At 41.4% G+C, this 20,132-nt stretch overlaps 1 protein-coding gene across 4 annotated transcripts in view; it reads right to left on the reverse strand.

Moving 5' to 3' along the window:
- The window catches only part of ABL2 (ABL proto-oncogene 2, non-receptor tyrosine kinase), a 106,606-nt gene extending 91,241 nt beyond the window's left edge, over nt 1-15,365 (reverse strand). For all 4 annotated transcript variants that reach the window (XM_032862589.1, XM_032862586.1, XM_032862587.1 and 1 more), the window contains exon 1: nt 14,967-15,365. In XM_032862589.1, the coding sequence (XP_032718480.1) occupies nt 14,967-15,123 (157 nt within the window). In that variant the 5' untranslated portion in view covers nt 15,124-15,365. The remainder of the gene's footprint in view (nt 1-14,966) is intronic.
- Between the last annotated feature and the right edge of the window lie 4,767 nt (nt 15,366-20,132).

Raw genomic sequence — 20,132 nt, forward strand, 5'->3', positions numbered from 1 at the left:
ATAAGTAACTTGTCCAGAAATACTATTTCCAAGGTCTCCCAAGGTTCTAAATTTGTCATACCTTTGTCAAGATACCAAAGTCACAAACGTAATCCAGGCTTTAAACCCACACAGTCTAACACCAGAATCCTTGCTGTTAACAGCATGCTTAAAAATGGCTGCAACTCTGACTGATGTTTACAACGGAAAGCACTCAACTAGGGAACCCAAATGCTTCAAGAATTCCAAGTGTAAAAAATCTGTTCACATCAAGATCAGAGAGCAAACATAGTCATTCTTGGTAGATCAGTAATCTCTTAAGTATAACATATATATTTTTTTTAGATTTTATTTATTTATTTGACTGACAGAAATCACAAGTAGGCAGAGAGGCAGGCAGAGAGAGAGAGAGAGACAGAGAGAGAGGAGGAAGCAGGCTCCCCGCTGAGTAGAGAGCTCAATGTGGGGCTTGATCCCAGGACCCTGGGATCACGACCTGAGCTGAAGGCAGAGGCTTTAACCCACTGAGTCACCCAGATGCCCCCGTAAGAGATTCTTAATCTCACAAAACAAACTCAGGGTTGCTGGGGAGGCGGGGTAGGGATAGGGTGGCTGGATTATGGACACTGGGGAGGGTACGTGCCATGGTGAGCGCTGTGAAATGTGTTAAGCCTGATGATTCACGGACCTGTAACCTGGGGTAAATAATACATTATATGTTAATATGAAAAAAAATCTCTATAGCCAAGGTGGGGCTCGAACTCATGACCCTGAGATCAAGAGTCACATGCTCTACTGACTGAGCCAACCAGGTGCTCCCTAGGGGGGAAAATTTTTTTTTTTAAGTAAGCTCTATGCCCAGCTTGGAGCCCAACACATGCCTTGAACTCACAACCCTGAAAGCAAGACCGGAGCTGACATCAAGAGTTGGACACTTAATTGACTGAGCCACTTATAAGGGATACCTAAAAATACTTAAAAAGTGCTAAATTTATAGTTGCTACCAAAAAACCCAAAAATATTTATTGAATGTTTGCAGTACCTAGCTCACAATGACTCTCCTGCAAAGTCTTACTCATACATGGTATGTCCACAGCAGCCCAACACATTCTAGGTCAGAAGTTTTCCACCAGAGGTAATTTTACCCCCAGAAGGACACCGGCAGTATCTACAGACATTTTTTGGTCATCACGATTAGAAGGTGAGCGTACTGACATTTAGTTATTAGGAGCCAGAGATGCTGCTAAACATCCTACAAGGCACGTGACAGTCCCCGCTACCACAACGACAAAATCTAGCCCCAAGTGTCAATATTATGGAAACTGAGAAATCCTATGATGGGTGAACTGACCACCCATCACAGTGACTGTCCAGGGAGTTTAGAAATGAGACTAAGAAATGAAAGTTTACTATAAACCATCCTCTTGATCAAAGAAATTTTAAAGAATTGAAAAGTGTGATATGAACTGAATGCCTAAGAGGGAAGAATCAAGTGAGTAAATAGTTAAAACAAAAGTCAGCAAATAAATATTGCCTGAGTTTCTAGCAGCCTTTCACTTCCTGTTTCTGGACCAGCCTAGCTGCATTCCTGTACTTGAGCAGCCAATGTCCCCATATAAATTTTCTATAGATTACATAATCTAGAATTGGTCTCTATTACTTTTAACCAAGAGTCCTACTCACACATATCACCCAAAGAAAACTGCTAAGGTAGAGAAGACTTGACTACAGTACACAATAGTTCAACACTGTTAAATCAGAAATAAATAAGTGAATCAAATCAATTTGGTGAAATTTTATAAAAATGGGAACCAACAGTGAGATATAGAAAAAAGATCAATGACTACTAATCTCTAAATATATGGAGAGCAGAGGAAATAGGTTAGGCAAATAATGTGAAAACCAGGAAAATAGTCAAAACGTCCTAAACTAACTAGGGGGGGTGGGAGAGATGGGGTAGCCGGGTGATGGACATTGGGGAGGGTATGTGCTATGCTGAGTGTTCTGAACTGATGAATCACAGACCTGTACCCCTGAAACAAATAATACATTATATGTTAATAATAAAAAAAAAACTTCCTAAATTAGCAAGACAACCAAAATCCAAATATATAGGTGGTACATTACATATAGATTCAGAAATAATCCTTTAAGATAGATTTCTCAAAGATCTACCTATTAAGCTCTTGAGCTTTAAAAGGAAAAATTTTATATAACTCAATAGCACAAAAATTCTATCAAAAAATAGGCAGAGGAGGGGCACCTGGGTGGCTCAGTGGGTTAAAGCCTCTGCCTTCCGCTCAGGTCATGATCCCAGGATCCTGGGATCGAGCCCTACATCGGGCTCTCTGCTCAGCAGGAAGCCTGCTTCCTCTCTCTCTGCCTACTTGTGATCTCTGTCAAATAAATAAATAAATAAATCTTTAAAAAAATTTTTTTTTAAACGGGCAGAGGAAATGAACATCTTTCCAAAGACACACAAAGAGCCAACAAGGATATGTTTCATATCCTTGTGCTGAAAAATCACTAATCAGAAAAATGTCAGTCAAAACCCACAATGAGATATCATCTCACACCTGTTAGAATAGCTATAACCAAAAAAGATGAGATGACCAGTGTTATCACCCTTGTGCATTGTTGGTGGGAATGTAAACTGGTAGAGCCACTATGGAAAATAGTATGAAGGTTCCTCAAAAAAATTAAAAAATAGAACTACCATATGAAGCCAGCAATTCCACTTCTAAGTTTGTACCCAAAAAATGACACTTAAAATTACAACAATTATAAAATGCCCACAAATAAGCCTAACAAGAAATATCCAAAACAGTAACTGAAAACTTTTTCTACTTAAAGACATTTTTTACTTATAGGCAAAAGGATACCACACTCTTCGAATTAAGTACACAATGATGCAATAGTGTCAATTTGCCTGCAAATTAACCAGTAATTTAATAGAATTATTATCCAAATCCCATCAAGATTTCTAAATCGTAACAATCTAAATCTTAGTGATCTTTGAAGGTCATAATAATAATATCCAAATATATTTTGAAAAAGAACACAATGATGGGGAGCTACCCAAATAAACACATATGCTTTAAGCTTATAATCAAATTATTATAACTAAAATAATATGTAAAACAATGTGTAGGAAGAGAAAGATGAACGGAATCATGGAGATAATTTTTCAAAGATATGTACATTTGAGATTTTGACATATGAGAAATATGGCTCTTCAAAGCAGTGGGAACTGATAAGCTATTTTGTTAGTATTAGTACAATGGAAAAATATTAAGTTGGTTCCAACCAACCAACCATCAATGAACGAATGGATGGATGGATGGATAAATATTTCACATAAGTTCAAGTTGGTAATGTAAAGGGAAAAAATACCAGAAGAGAAAAACAGGATCTTTGATAATCTTATAAACAAATATTCATCAACTTAAAAAAATGGCTAATATCTAAACAAAATGATTATATGTATCTAAATCATGCAAATCAAAGCTGTTGAAAAGAATGGCAGATTTGACACATACTGGCATAGAAAGGTCTTCCAGATACATTAAATACAAAAAAACAAATCCAGGAGAAAAAAATTCATACAGTACAATGCTATTTATGAAATGGCAAGAGAACTCTAAGTATGTACACTTTTATACATGTAAATATACACAAAGTTTTGGGAAAATACAAATCAAACCATAAACAGTACTTACCTCTAACAACAGAACAGGAGAATGGTGGGAATATCAAAGAGGACTTTTAGTCTTGGTTATATGCTTCTGTATTAATTTGGTCTTTTAATATTGAGATACCTCTTCATAGGTTTATATACAATTAAAAATACAATCTCAGGGGTGCCTGGGTGGCTCAGTGGGTTAAAGCCTCTGCCTTCGGCTCAGGTCATGATCCCAGGATCCTAGGACTGAGTCCCGCATCGGGCTCTCTGCTCGGCAGGGAGCCTGCTTCCTCCTCTCTCTCTGCCTGCCTCTCTGCCTACTTGTGATCTCGGTCTGTCAAATAAATAAATAAAATCTTAAAAAAAAAAAATACAATCTCAAAACAAAAAGAAAGCTACTTAACAAAAACCTTCATGTATCAACCTTTCTTTCCTATAAGAAACACGTAAGTGCAGGTGCCTGGGTGGCTCTGTGGGTTAACCGTTCAACTCTTGGTTTTAGCTCAGGTCATGATCTCAGGGTTATGAGATCAAGCCCTGGGTCCGGCTCTGTGCTCAGCATGGAGTCTCCTTGTCCCTTTCCCTCTGCTCCTTCCTCTCTCTCAAATGAATAAATAAAATCTTGAAAGAAACAAAGAAAGAAAGAAAAAGGGACTCCTAGGTGGCTCAGTTAAGATCTGCTCTCCACTCAGGTCTTAATCCTGGGGTCCTGGAATCAAGTCTTGCATCATCATGGGGCTCTTTGCTCAGCAGGGAGCCTACTTCTCCCTGACTGCCGCTCCCCCTGCTTGTGCTCTGACAAATGAATAAAATCTTAAAAAAGAAAGAGACAAACAAACAAACAGATGGGTGATACCAACTGTGCCTGTTAGTATGCTAGTTTCAGGAAAATGTTTTCTTAGTAATTACCTAGAACCACAAAATGCTAAGTGGCAATCTTTAGTCCTAACTCAGTATTGTTATTTTAATTTGCTGGAATTAGCATAGAGAGAGGAACAGGCTAACAGACAGTATGCATACATACTATATATTAGATGAAGCCACAGATCATTTTCTTTGACCCTGACCACATCAAGTGAAAGGTTTCTGAAACCCCCCTGTCTTTGGAAAGCAAACCAGAGAATATAAATTGCCTAGCTGGGCCTGTGGAGCTTTGGGTCCTGCTAGATCAAAACCCCATACTGGCAGAGTTCACCATGGAGAAGCCAGCAATTCCACCACCACAGACTCAGCACATTTACAGCATGAAGCAAAGAGGCACAGGAAGGGCTTAACAGATTCCTAAGTTTTTAGCAACCAAAATGAAATGTGGCACAGTATTGTATTTAATGTGTATCAACCTATGTATTTGAAAGTTTAAGCAAAACAATACTGAGAAATTTTTCTAACTAGTATAATAATCATAAATTTACACACTGAAATTATGCACTCAACTCAAAAAGGCAGGATTAGCAACCAAGGGTTATTGTATACAGTATCACACTTCCACACATGCAGACACACAAACCAGTAAGGATGTTCACCAACATCTACTTAAGCAGCATCAGTCTCTTGGACAGCTGTTCTAAATTACACCTGATCATGATCCCAGGGTCCTGGGGTAGAGCCCACATCCGGCTCTCTGCTCAGCAGGGAGCCTGCTTCCCCTTCTCTCTCTCTCTGCCTGCCTCTCTGCCTACTTGTGATCTCTGTCTGTCAAATGAATAAAATCTCTAAAGAAAAAATAAATAAATAAATTACACCTGAAAAATTCTCTCAGCGGCATTAAAATAGGCAATTACCGGGGGCACCTGGGTGGCTCAGATGGTAAAGCATCTGCCATGGGCTCAGGTGATGATCTTGGGGTCCTGGAATGGATCCCCACATCCGGCTCCCTACTCAGCGGGGAGTCTGCTTCTCCCTCTCCCTCTGCCCCCAATTTGTTCTAATAAATAAGTAAAATCTTAAAAATCTTAATTTCTAAAAAGCAAAGAGAAGAGAGTTGTAATCTATAAGATGGAGAAAGTATAAAATTAATATAAAATAGGACATATATTAATATATTAATATAAGTCCCCTGTTAAATTATATAAAACATAAAATTTTAAAGGGTGCCTGTGTGGTTCAGCTGGTTAAGCATCTGCCTTCAACTCAGGTCATGATCCCAGGGTCCTGGGATCAAGCCCCATGTCAGGCTCTCTGTTCAGCAGGGAGTGTGCTTCTCCCTCTCCCTCTGCCTGGCTATTTCACCTGCTTGTGCTCTCATTCTCCATCAAATACATAAAATCTTTAAATATATATATTTTATATATAAATATATAAATGTACATACTACACAAACAAACACACACACACGGTTTTAAGTATGAAATACCAGTAACACTAAGCCTAGAAGTTAGGACCATAGTTCCACATTACAGTGAGATTCCAAAGAGCATCATGAGTACTTACTGCTCCCTTTGTTACACCATAATATTGGAGTCTCAATTCATAGCCACAGAATATACAGACCCAACTCTGGCCTACCATTCTGAAAACCTCATCACTGGTCCCAAGAGAGATTTTAAAAAACTAAAACTCACAGATACAGATGTACGTGGACACATCCTCCAAAAGGCCCAACATATACCGAAAATATAGTTACAAATAGGTATCCCAGTATCTTTGGGCTCTAATCTCTTTCAGCTGGCAAGCAGGGGTTTACACGTTTAAATGAAAAAACATGCCTGGCACATAGCAGGCAATAGGTGGCAATTCTTTCTTCACCACTTTTTCTAAAAACCGAGGCCCACCCTAAATCTGTCACCAGAACCCTGTGTCCTACCTTCCTTCTCCCTAATACTCTAGATTCTTTCAAAAGTAGTCTCTCAACAGACCTCCAAACTATGAGCTTTCAGAGATCAAAAAAAGCTGAGGCCAAAGCAAAAAGATATCTCTCCTTGTGCCACCAAAAGATGGTGTAAGATAGTGTATACTTGCATACAGACACACTCGACTTGGAACAAATGGACTTTTGAACTAGTTTTAAGTAGAACAGAATCAATACGTTAGATTTTCTGACACAAATGACAATCTTTGAATAACCCTGATTCATTACTATTCTTAATTTTACATCAAAGTGTTCTCTTAGTTCTCAAACTGTTGCCCCCAACAAGAAACATCAGCAATACCTGGAAATCTGTCAGAAATGCAAATTCTTAAATCCCACCTCAGACCTGAATCAGAACCACTGGGGATGGGACCCAGCAATCTGTATTTAACAAACTCCCCACACTAAAGTTTGAGAACTATTCTATAAAATCTGGTGAAGACGCTACAGTGAAACTCCAAATTCACCTATTCCAAAAGAAATCTGTTAACATCGATAAGGTTAACATTCTCAAGTATTCTGAAATCTCCTATGTGTAGTATATGATAAAAAGCAAATCTGACTCACAAAATCAATATAAAAGTCCTACTAAACATGCTTTTAAAAAGAAATTTTACAATGAGAGGTAAAAATAATGCCAGAAAGCACAAAAAGGTCTCAAAGGATATCAGATAAAGGAAGTTATATTATGAAGTCATTAAATATTAACCAGAAAACAAATGTGCCAGCTCAGAATGAGGTCTCTACCTAAACATTACATTTGCATTGGCCTGTGTTTCTGGTTCACCTTCTCCCCCCGGGGGAAAAAAAAAAAAAAAATTCCTATAAAAAGAGTGAGTGAAAAAGAACCATGGACTATGTGTCCTCTGACTGACACCCAGCCCCTAAGACAAATCATTCTAAGAGAATAACACTTAAAACACTAATTCAGGGGCCTCTGCCTTCGGCTCAGGTCATGAACCCGGGGTCCTGGGATAGAGCCCCACATGGGTCTCTCTGCTCAGCGGGGACCTGCTTCCCCCTGTCTTTCTGCCTGCCTCTCTGCCTACTTGTGATTTCTGTCAAATAAATAAATAAAATCTTAAAAAAATAAAATAAAATAAAACACTAATTCAGGGGCGCCTGGGTGGCTCAGTGGGTTAAGCCTCTGCCTTCGGCTGGGTCACGATCTCAGGGTCCTGGGATCCAGCCCTGCATCAGGCTCCCTGCTCGGCGTGAAGTCTCCTTCTCCCTTTCCCTCTGTTGCTCCCCCTGCTCATGGTCTCTCTCTCTCTCAAGTAAATAAATAAAATCTTAAAAAATAAATATATGTGCACCCCTATGTTTACTGCAGCATCATGTACAGTAGCCAAGATATGGAAGCAGCCCAAGTGTCCAACCACAGATGAATGGATAAATATGTGGTGTGTACACACACACACACACACACCCCCAATCAGAGTATTACTCAGCCATAGAAGATGATGAGATCTTGCCATTTGCAACAACATGGATGGACCTGGAGGATATTATGTTGGTGAAAAACAAATACCATATGATTTCACTTACATATAGAATCTAAAAAACAAACGAATGAACAAGAAGAATCACACCTATAAACAGAGAACTGATGGTTGCGGGGGGAGGGGGGGATGAGCAAAATAGGTGAAAGGGTGTGGGAGATACAGGCTTCCAGTTACGGACGTTACAGGAATAAAAAGCACAGCATGGGGAATATATTTACTGGTCCTGTCATAGTGCTGTACGGTGACAGATGGTAGTTACACGTGGTGAGCATAGCATAATGTATATAATTGTTGAATCTCTATGTTGTACTCCTGAAACTAATGTAACATTGTGTACTAACTACAATTCAAATTGGAAGAAAGGAAAAAAAGAGGGTAACATTTACTTTCGGAGAAAGTAAGGCCTAATGTGAATTCAGGTCCCCAAAATTTCCCTTTTTTTTTTTTTTCTTTTTAAAGATTTTATTTATTTGACAGAGAGAGAGAAATCACAAGTAGGCAGAGAGACAGGCATTGAGAGAGAGGGGAGGAAGCAGGCTCCCTGCAGAGCAGAGCGCGCGACGTGGGGCTCGATCCCAGGACCCTGGGATCATGACCTGAGCTGAAGGCAGAGGCTTTAACCCACTGAGCCACCCAGGTGCCCCTTCCCTACCTTTCTGATGCTTTCTCAAAGTCAAGAGTCACCTCAGAGGAAAAAAAACTCAGAGAAAATAGAGACTTAAAATGTAAGTGGTAAGACAATGCTATGCTTTAGCACGCCCTCAAAATGACAACAGCAGTGTTTTAGTTTACAAAACATGCTCACATACAACTGACACAATCTCTACAACCATCTCAAGATAAATAACAACACTCCTATTTGTCGAGTACTTCGTACATAATTTTATGAGGCTGGGAGCTGTAACTCTTTAGCAATGTCAGAAGACAAGATGTGAATGCAATTCTACTTCTAAAAACCATGTTCTCTAAATCTCTTCACTAGAGCAAAATTTGGAGGCAAAGTCATGAGTTTCAGGTCCATAATTTAACAGTTATGTGACCTTAGGAAGTCATTTAATTCCTTTAACTTCTTACCATCTATAGAACGGAAGATCAATACCTGCCCCTACCTATTTCAGAGTGAACAGCATAGTTTTAAAGATCGAATGAGATAAAGGACATAAAATGTCTTCATACACTCTAAAAATATGTACACAAATATAATTATCATCATTATTCCTGATTTTGATAAAGAATGGACAGGAGAAAAGAGAACAGTGAAAGGGGGTTGCAGGATGGTTTTGTTTGGCTTTGCCTTCTTTTTAAGCATGCTAAAGACCTTTAAGAAAGATCTTCAGACTTCATAATTTACCTAGGACCTTACTGTCCACTGGGCTGTGAGAACAGAATCTGTATTATTTTATCACTTTGCTCTAAGTACAGACACAGTTATATATTTGTAACTTCTGCACACTTCAAGGTTAATAAAAATGTAACAGCTTATTTCTTTTTAAAAAGTTTAGTTTCTCATAAGAATCAGTGACCATGGAGCACCTGGATGGCTCAGCTGGTTAAGCATCTGCCTTTGGCTCAGGTCATGGTCCCAGGGTCCTGGGATGGAGAGCCATTTCGGGCTCCCTGCTCAGCAGGGAGAAGCAGACATTTCCCTCTAACTTTCACCCCAACTTGTGCTCTCTCTCGCTCATTCTCTCTTTCTCTCAAATAAATAAATAAATAAAATCTTTGGCGGGGGAGAAGAAAAAGAAGAATCAGTGATCACATTGGGGTGCCTGGCTGGCTCAATCAGAAGAATATGCAACTCTTGATCTTAGAGCCCTGATTTCAAGCCCCATACTGGGTGTAGAAATTACTTAAAGTTGTTAAAAAAAAAAAAAATTAGTGACCACTGTACTAGGCCACCAAAACTACAATTAAAATTCTCTTGCGGGGCTCCTGGGTGGCTCAGTGGGTTAAAGCCTCTGCCTTCGGCTCAGGTCATGATCTCAGGGTCCTGGGATCGAGCCCCGCATCAGGCTCTCTGCTCTGCGGGGAGCCTGCTTCCCTCTCTCTCTGCCTGCCTCTCTGCCTACTTGTGATCTCTCTCTGTCAAATAAATAAATAAAATCTTTAAAAAAAAAAAAATTCTCTTGCAACAGCCTTCCTATTCTTTTCTACAGTACCATTTTCAACCTGGGGTGCCCACATCTTTCATTCTACAAAGATTAAAACATGAAGTATAGATCCAAAATAAACAAATAAGTAAATCAGTCCATTTAAAATGATGAAATTGATTTAAGAGGAGTTATTCAAATTTTCGTAATTTAAGGTTCATTTTTAGTAGTACTTTCAGCAAATGAGAGAAGCTTAAGTGAAATCACTCAACTGTTGCAAGGTCTGTCAGTTATAAAAAAAAAAAAAAAAGAAGTATTAACCCCAGATTACTAGTGACAAAACAGCAACTCACCAAAAAGGTTCAATAGCTGAGTTCAGAGAAGTCATACAGCACTCCTTTCATACCAAAGCCAGCCCTATTATTTTTATTCCTTCTCAATTATTTTCATAAAAATCACTTCTGGAGGGGCACCTGGGTGGCTCAGTGGATTAAGCCAATGCCTTCAGCTCAGGTCATGATCTCAGGGTCCTGGGATCGAGTCCCGCATCAGGCTCTCTGTTCAGTAGGGAGCCTGCTTCCCCGGCCCTCCCGCCCCTGCCTGACTCTCTGCCTACTGGTGATCTCTCTCTCTGTCAAATAAATAAAATCTTAAAAAAAAAAAAAAAAATCACTTCTGGAGAGGCAAATTATTGTAACTTTCCCATATATTAACAATAAAAAATACCATGTCTTTCTACAGAAGAAATATCATGGACTCAAAGCCACTTCTATAACATCTATACATTTTTCTGATTAACTACAAACAATATTTGACCTATATCTAAACCCACATGTAAGCTCAAAAGTCTGCCAGACCTAATAATTTCCTATATGAAATTATGTGCTAATATCTCAATTCTGAAACTCAAGACCACTATTTGTACACTACTTCCAGGATTCAGATTTTTTATGTAAATGTCAAATGACAGGTTCAGAAGCTTTAGAATCTGACTCATTTAGTCATTCAATTCAGAATCTAGCAGGTGTTGCTGTTGTTTTAATTTTATTTATTTGAGAGAGAGTGAGCAAGAGAGAGCGAGAGATCACAGGAACAGGGCAGAGGGCTGAGCAGGGAGTGGGACTCCCAGGACCACTGAGCCCATGACCTGAGCCCAAGGCAGACGCTTAACCAGCGGAGCCACCCAGGCGCCCCTCTACATTTTCCTAAGCAGCAGTTCTCAACTAGGAGCAATTTTGCTCAATGTCCCCTGGAGTGAGGTGGGGGGCAATGTCTGGAAACATTTCTGGTTGTCACAACTGGAGGCAAGGGTTGCCAGAAGAGGTTCTACTGGCATCTAGTAAGTAGAGGCCAGGATGCTGCTTAACATCCTACAAACCATAGGATACCCCTCCCCGCAACAAGGAACAATCCATCCCAAAATAACTATAGTGCCAAGGCTGAGACACTCATCTATAGAAAAGTTTATAAACACTTTGGAGCACCTGGGCAGCTCAGCCGGTTAAACATCTGCTTTCAGCTTAGATCATGATCCTGGAACCCCAAGATCAAGCCCCTCAACAGGCTCTATGCTCAGCGGGGAGTCTGCTTCTCTCTCTGCTCCTCACCCTGCTTGTGCACCCACAGGTGCTCTTTCTCTCTGACACATTCTTTCTCTCTCAAATAAAGTAAAATCTTAAAAAAATAAATAAACTAAGTACCAGAAAAAAAAATTTTTTTTTAAGATTTTATTTATTTATTTGACAGAGAGAGATCACAAGTAGGCAAAGAGGCAGGCAGAGAGAGAGGGAAGCAGGCTCCCCGCAGAGCAGAGAGCCCGATGCGGGGCTCGATCCCAGGACCCTGAGATCATGACCTGAGCCGAAGGCAGAAGCTTTAACCCACTGAGCCACCCAGGTGCCCCATTAGTACCAGAAAATTTTTAAAGAAGTTTATAAACACTCATTTGTCTAGAAACAGTATTCCATCTTTATTTCCTATATTATCTGCTAATGACAGTCTTTTCATACTAAGCTTCAACAACAAACTTACCCTGTCCCATCCTTTCGATCTGCTTCTGACTTCCAAAATTGTTGATAGAATAATTATTACTTCAGCCAATTTCAAAACCTCATAGTCTCTGACTCACCCCTAAAAATATACTATTTTTATAATAGTAGTGGTAGTAATCACAGCAGTTAACGATATTAGCTCTTACTATTGGTCAGGTAATTAGTGCCTTATGAATATTAACTAATTTAGTCATGGTACTATTATTAATGGTGCTCTTATCCCCATTTTACCAATGGAGTCCAAGGCATAAAAAGTTAAATAACTTGCCCAGAATCACACAAATAAACAGGTGAGGCAGGTTTCAAATCCAGGCAGAATGGCCGCAGAGTTCATGCCTTTAATAAATACTCCCAAGTGATCTCTCTTCTTTCCTCCTCTATACTGAATCATGAAGTCCTTCAAGTTCTATAAGGGACAGCAACATTCCCAGAGCCCAGTTAGATAACAGGTAGTCAAAAAAGCTTTTGTTTATTAAATGAAATATCCCTCAAACTTACTCCTATTTCCTTTGCCTCCACTTAAGGCCAGTCTTTCAGCATTACACACCTGGGTTTGTTGATACATCCTATGAATTAGCCAATCATGTAAACGGATATAAACTCCTCTGCCACATTTTCCATCACCTGGGCCCAATCAAACATATCCAAAGCTTTCTTGCCATCACTTCAATTAGAATCATAAAATCTTAGAGTCAGAAGGTACCTTAGGAATCATCCAATCCTACATTTTGCAGATAAAGAAACCCAAAGATGGCAAGTAACTAAATCACACAGCCAGGTGGAGCCAGGACCAGAACTTGATTCCTGCAGTTTTTGCTCTAGGATTGACTCCTGGAGAACCTGCTTCATTCCCGACAGATGTCTCCTCACTACCCCACCAAGAAATTATGTTAATTCCCACTGTTTATACTCAAGTTGTCTCTCCTCCCCAGCCTGCCCTCTTTCCCTCCTTGCTCCATAGATCCAAATCCTTCCATCCTTCAAAATCTCTTCTTATTCTTTTCTTCATGACATTCCTCCTTCTCTGAAAAGTTTGTCTTCATTAAGACGCTGGAGGAAGAAAATCACTGTTGCCTGCTGGGCCAAGTTTAATGCATTCTAACGTTTACCATAAAGCTAGGCTACTTGATCTTCCCTGAAAGCATGCCATCCATTCCTCCCTCCACTGTTCTAGAAAGTCATTTTAATAAAGACTAACTCACATATAACACCTTCATAACATGTGCATATGTATGGAAGAGAAGCTCACTCACATCTTTAACAGTAGACATGTAACACCTAAATAGCCCCAAATCACTTGTTACCTTCTCCATATAGAAACAACTGTTTCTTCCTCCTCTTCCGTACACTGTGCAATTTGGACACCCTCTTTTATTCTTTATTATTAGTGAAACTCGTTTGCTACCCCTCATCCAACCTCAACTATCCAGTCCTTTATATAATAAGTCATATCTATCTCTTCAGCCTAAAGTAGTATGGTATCCCAACCCTGTAAAAGTCAATTTGTTTTCCCCCCTCCCCACTCTTCCTTCCTCTAGAAAACTGGTCCCAAAAGTAGTGTGGGTGCAGCTCAGAGGAAGTACAAAAAGACCTACTTGGCTGCAGGAAAAAAAATATATTGGAATTCTCATTATAGGGGCACCTGGGTGGCTCAGTGGGTTAAGCCTCTGCCTTCGGCTCAGGTCATGATCTCAGGGTCCTGGGATCGAGCCCCACATCGGTCTCTCTGCTCAGCAGAGAGCCTGCTTTCCCCCCTCTCTCTCTGCCTGACTCTCTGCCTACTTGTGATCTCTTTCTGTCAAATAAATGAATAAATAAAATCTTAAAAAAAAACAAAACTCATTATACTTACTGTTTTCATCTCATGCCTTCCTAAATTCTGTTTCTGAGTGCATTTATAAGTTACATAACATACTGGTACAGGAGAACAAGTACATATATAATTAACGATAACAAATTCTTGGGAGTATGTGCTCTTTTACTGATAAGAGGATACGATCAGAAGAGCTGGGAGACAACCATTCTAAAAATACCTTGATAATGAGGCCAAAGTAATAGGTCCCAAACTATACAGAAGATTTATGTACATATGCACACACTGTAGGAAGAAAACTCTTGTGCATATCCAAAGTCCTAACCATGCCCACCAACCTCTAACCCCTGCCAGGTTCTCAGAATCGCGTCCTACTCAAAAGAGAACGTAGGACAGTCTGGCAATGCCTCTCATTTCCAGTCTGGGCTGGGGGGGGGGTGGAAATCCCAAAAGCGCTGATACACTTCCCTTATCTTTGCCTTATCAGAGTATTTCAAGTCACTGCTCACTATTCTGACACTGTTCACAGTCTGACTTATACGTGTATATACTTTATACGACACCAGCTCCTGAGATTCAGTTCCTATTTCCAAATCTCGAGGCACAACCGGTTCCCTTCGCTAACGACCGATTTACACGAACACCTACTGGACTGAGCTCACACCTCCCAGCATCCTTGCCTCCCCAGGGGATACTACCCACCGTCTTCCCCGAGCCACACAGTGTGTCCCAGGGTAGAGGACAGTCCATCCACCGCCCCTCAGACCACTTCTCTTCCCTTCTCCGCCCCCAGGAGCTGCCAGCCAGGCTGGAGACGGGAGGGGGGAGGGGTGTGACTCGCCTCCCGCGACTGGCCCAGATGGCAGCGGATTCCGCCCCCACTCTCAGGCACCCCGCCACCCCTAGACCCCTTAGAGCTGCCTGTCTCCTTCCCACCCCGCCCCAACCCCACCCCCGGCCTCCCCCACGCCCTCACGCCAGCTCCCACACACACTCACCATGCTGGGTGAAGATATTGAAGCCGGCCTCTGTGGTGCGCCCCGCCAGGTCCCGCCTGCGGCCGGAGGGCCTGGCTGCACTGCTGACCCGGATCCCGCGAGGTTGCGGCTGCTGAAGCCCCGGAGCCTCCCCAACGCGGCCCACCTGCTGCCCCATCCCTGCGCTCGCGTACTCCCGCGCCCCCGCCGACCCCAGGTCACATTCCTACTCGGCTTCGGCCTCAGGCTCCCGGCGCTGCTTCGGCCTCTCCTTCCCAGCCCCGGCCCCGGCCCCGAGCGGTAGGGCCGTCGGCGGTTTCGCACGCGGACTCCTCAAAGCAGCCGCCGCGCTGCCTCTCGGCGACTCACAGATTGTCTTTCTCGCTCCTCCCGCGGCTCCGCGCCCCCAACGCCGCCGCCGCCGCCGCCGCCATCTTTAAACCACCGAGCGCTGCGAGAGCGTGGGACAGAGCGTCTCCCGCCCCCCACCCGACCAGTCACCTCCGCTACTCGGAGGGAGGGCTTCCCGGCGGCCCCGCCCCGCCCCGGCCCCACCCCGCCCGCGCCGCCCCCGCCTCCTCGCCGGGTGGGTCCCCTCAGTGCCCACCTCGTCTGCAAGTCCGCCGCTCCTTCGGGTCGTTCGGTCCCTGTGTGTCTTCGCGCCACCTGGGCCTCCCAGGTCCGAGTTCGTCCTAGCCGACCCCTCCCAGCTCCAGCTCTACATTGCTAGCTACCGCCTTTTGGAGCTGGACGGTCTAAAGCCTTCCTTGTCCTACCTCCACCTGTCAAATGAGTCCGTTGCGCTGAGCCCCCCAGGTAGCCCTGCTAAAGAGCAGGCACAGTTGAAAAAGGGAAGCACAAGGCATTTCCTGCTTGCCTTCCAGGTGAGGACCCCTGAAACGCCCAGGAGAATCCATTCCAACTCCATTGTCAGCAGCAGGCCTAGAGTCAAAGATAATACAAAATTTACATGAAGGTAGTAAAAAGGTACATTATTATTTTATTGTAATTTTTTGAAATTATTTCATGATGTTAAATTGCAGTCGCCTCCGTTGTCTGTACTCTGCCGTCTCATTGGAGAAGCAGTTGTGGCCCCATTCCTCATATTATATTACCATGAATTTCTCTTGACCTCCTTCACCGTCTAACCATACGTGTGTTTCTGTTACCCTTACAATTCTTGACAGTAAAGCTAATCTTCGCACTGGTGTGATTTATATACAGTGCTCGTGGTCAGGTCTTCTTTCGATGACAAAGGGGAAAAAGAAAATTTCTCTTTGACCCTGCTTCTGAGTCAGATCTTACTCATCATTAATTTATATTGCCTAAAGAGAGTGACGCCAACAGCTGTTTTTTATACATGCACACACATATATATGTACAAATATTCACTAATCATTGCCCCTTTGCACATTCTGCATCTTAATACTGACCCAGTTTTTTTTTTTTAATTCTCAAGGAACTTGATAGCTATCCTCTTAGTATTCCTTTCACTCCCTTATTTCCCTGATAAATATCAGTTATTACAGGTAACACACTGAAAACTTGCTTAAAATTAAAGCAGACAGGATGGGAGACATTGCAAAGAAGCAACAAAACACCCACTGGGAAGATAGGTTTGGGGGAAAGGTGGATGCAGCTCTTTTTTACACATCTTTCATAGAACCAGGGTGATCTTAGATGAACCATTCACTGACATTGATACTACTATCGGAGCGCTATGGAATTATTCCATTGCTATCCAGGGTGTAACCAGAAAATCTGAAACCCCCCCCAAAATGGGAACAGAAATACTATACTTTGGCACTAGATAAAATATGAATTTTCCATTTGGATCAAAGTTTTCCTGCCATTAAAATATTTTTTCATTTTAATTCCCAAGTGTTTGCCACTAGTAGGGGAAAATCGTTTACAAGGGATAGAGGTTATCATAGAGCTAGAACTTGGTTTGTTATTTGGTTTTTATTATCTGAAAGAATATTACTTTGAGGATAACAGTCTGGCTTCTCTGCTAACTCACACATGGTATGTAATAGATCAGTATTAGGACAGTAGTTAAGGCCAGGGACTCAGAAGCCAGACTGAGTTCAAAACTAGGCTCTAATACTTATTAGGTATTTTCTCCTGGGCAAATACCCAAATTCTTCCGGATGTCAGTTCTTTTATCTATGAAGCGATGGTTATAACAATAATACCTATAGGGCTGTTGTTAGAATTAAGTTGGTTAACATTAAAAAATAATAATAATAATAATAAATAAATAAATAAATTGGTTAACATGAAGCTCTTAAAACAGTATTTGACATTTAATGAGTGTCATAGAAGTATTAGTTCAAAAAAATTAATGTTTTCAGAAGTCCATCAGATTTTCCAAGCCTAATTTTTTCAAGTGGTACAACTTAGATTATGGAACAAATGCTACAGTATTTATTCAGGGGAGCCCCCCTTCCACTGGCCACCAGCTAACAACAAAAACACCAATCAACCAATTAAAACATGTAGAATCAAATATCACTTTATTAGTCATTCCTACATGGTTATGCACACATGGACTATATTATATAATCCATGATAATTTCATCACATATATATATATCATCATATATGTGATATATATGTATATATATCATGGACTTTAATCCATGATTATTCCTACATGATTATGCACACATGGACTATATTATGTCATTCTTATTTTGCATATGAGGATTCCTCTACCATTGATTCTTAGGATCCTTTCTAGACCAAAGCAAATATTCTGTCAGGGGAGATTAGGATATATGCATTATCTTGTAGATATTTTCCATTCTTTCATTTTCAAAGTGAATTGGGAACTTTAAGAATGAACCTTTAAGAATGGGAACTTTATAGACTAGGTAGAAACCTATTTCATTAGGCATGGGAAATTATTTCATCTCAATATAACCAAAGCAAGATGACTTACCTGAGGACAACATTTAAACAATCCCAAGTAGTATCATCTCAAATTGAACTAAGGGGCAGCTGTGAGCTCCAGGCAGGGGCAGAAACCAGATGAAAAAAAGTATCGGGGATGATACACAGTAGCCCAGGGACAACCTCAACCAACCGATAGCCCGGGTCTGGCATGGAAGAGCAGACAGACCCATCACCAACATTAACAAGGCACACAGAAGACATAGATGCTTATCATCTTTACCTTCCCTGTAATAGGAGCAATACCACTATTTCCAGAAGCAAGGGACTTGTGAGCAATGCTCCCTTTCTTTACCACTCTGTATTTCCAGGCTATCGTCACATTCTTACATTGTCTTTCATATCTACTTCTTTCTCTACCTCTGTATGAACACAGTGTTCATTTAGACTCAGGTCATCTCTGCTGGATTCTTCTGCTGTTATAAGCCTTTCCTTCCTAACTTCCTGACCTTTAGTACCAAGCAACTCACTAAGACAAAAATATTTCTTCCTCTCATCACTTGGACAATGTTTCCCCTGCCCTTCATTATGTGCAATGCCCAAATTTTTCACCTGTTTCAAAATTATTTTCCAGAACACCCTGGATTATAATTGTTTAATGTATGTCATCTCTTGGTCCTCAAATCCCCATCCCTCCTATGGCATGCATGGGTGTTTCATCCAATTAGCTTATTTCATGATGTCTTCTTTCTTAGTTATGACTTTTGCAATAATCATATTCTCCCCAATATGGCTCCCAAGTGACTCCTCTTATAGTACTCGGGATTCTACTGGGATCCTGCCTCCTTCATAAGAGAATCCCAGACACATCCACAGACACTTAATTTCCCTGGATTCTACCAGTCCATACCTAAAACAACCACAGCTGGGAACAATTCTCTGCCTTAACATTCAATTACCTTCCTCTAACATAATTGGAGGGAGGGGAGTGTTGCAATGCTGCACTGTTCCCTGTCTTTACCAGCCTGCATTTCCAGGCTGGTAAATGTGTTTAAATTTTTTTTAAAGATTTTATTTATTTATTTGACAGACAGAGATCACGAGTAGGCAGAGAAGCAGGCAGAGAGAGAGAGGAGGAAGCAGGCTCCCTGCTGAGCAGAGAGCCCGATGCGGGGCTTGATTCCAGAACCCTGGGATCATGACCCAAGCCGAGGGCAGAGGCTTTAACCCACTGAGCCACCCAGGCGCCCCTATGTTTAATTTTGACATTTTAATTTTAGCATCACAGGGTTGGAAAGAACCTTCGAGGTCACCTAGGCTAATCTGGAATTCCCTCGACAGTAACTTCAGTGACGGAACTCATTTATTTCGAGGAGTTCTTTTGTTTCTGTTTCTGTTTTTGTTTTTGTTTAAGAGAGAGTCAGGGGCACCTGGGTGGCTCAGTCGGTTGAGTGTCTGTCTTTGGCTCAATCCTGGGATTGAGCCCAGTGGGTATCTGGTTCCCTGCTCAATGGGGAGCCTGCTTCTCCCTCTCTCTGCCCCTACTCATGCTCTATCTCAAATAAATACATAAAATCTTTAAAAATAAAACAGAGAGGGGCGCCTGGGTGGCTCAGTGGGTTAAAGCCTCTGTCTTTGGCTCAGGTCATGATCTCAGGATCCTGGGATGGAGCCCCGCATTGGACTCTCTGCTCAGTGGCGAGCCTACTTCGCTTCCTCTCTCTCTCTGCCTGCCTGTCTGCCTGCTTGTGATCTCTGTCTGTCAAATAAATAAATAAAGTCTTTAAAAAAAATAAAATAAAAAATAAAAATAAAACAGCAGGCGGAGGGGGGTGGAGAAGAAGCCTCCCATCGAAACAGGGAGCCAGATGCCCGTTGGGCTTAGTCCTGGAACTCTGAGCTGAAGGCAGACACTCAGCCAACAGAGAAACCCAGGTGCCCTTAAGGAGTTCTAATTGCTAAAAAGTTCATCCAAAAGATAAACTGACACCTGCCTCCTTGAAACTTCTACCTGTTTCACCCTGGTCCTAGTTCTACCCAGTAGCTGAACAAAACAAATCTAACCTTTCTTCTACACAATCACCCTTCAAATATTTGAGAACTGTCATGTTGCCCCAGATCTTTTCTTTTACTACTTGTATACGTGTATATGCTTGTTTAGTTATGTTTATCTCTGTTTATATTATCTACATGAGCTAAAAACATTTAGGTAGATAAATTGGAAGAAAAAAATATCATTTTATATGTAGCCTTTTTCTTTTTTCTCCCCAGCTTTATTGAAATGTAATTGAC

The sequence above is a fragment of the Lontra canadensis genome, unplaced genomic scaffold (assembly GCF_010015895.1).
Source record: "Lontra canadensis isolate GAN:19392208 unplaced genomic scaffold, GSC_riverotter_1.0 scaffold24, whole genome shotgun sequence".
NCBI classification, from domain to species: domain Eukaryota; kingdom Metazoa; phylum Chordata; class Mammalia; order Carnivora; family Mustelidae; genus Lontra; species Lontra canadensis.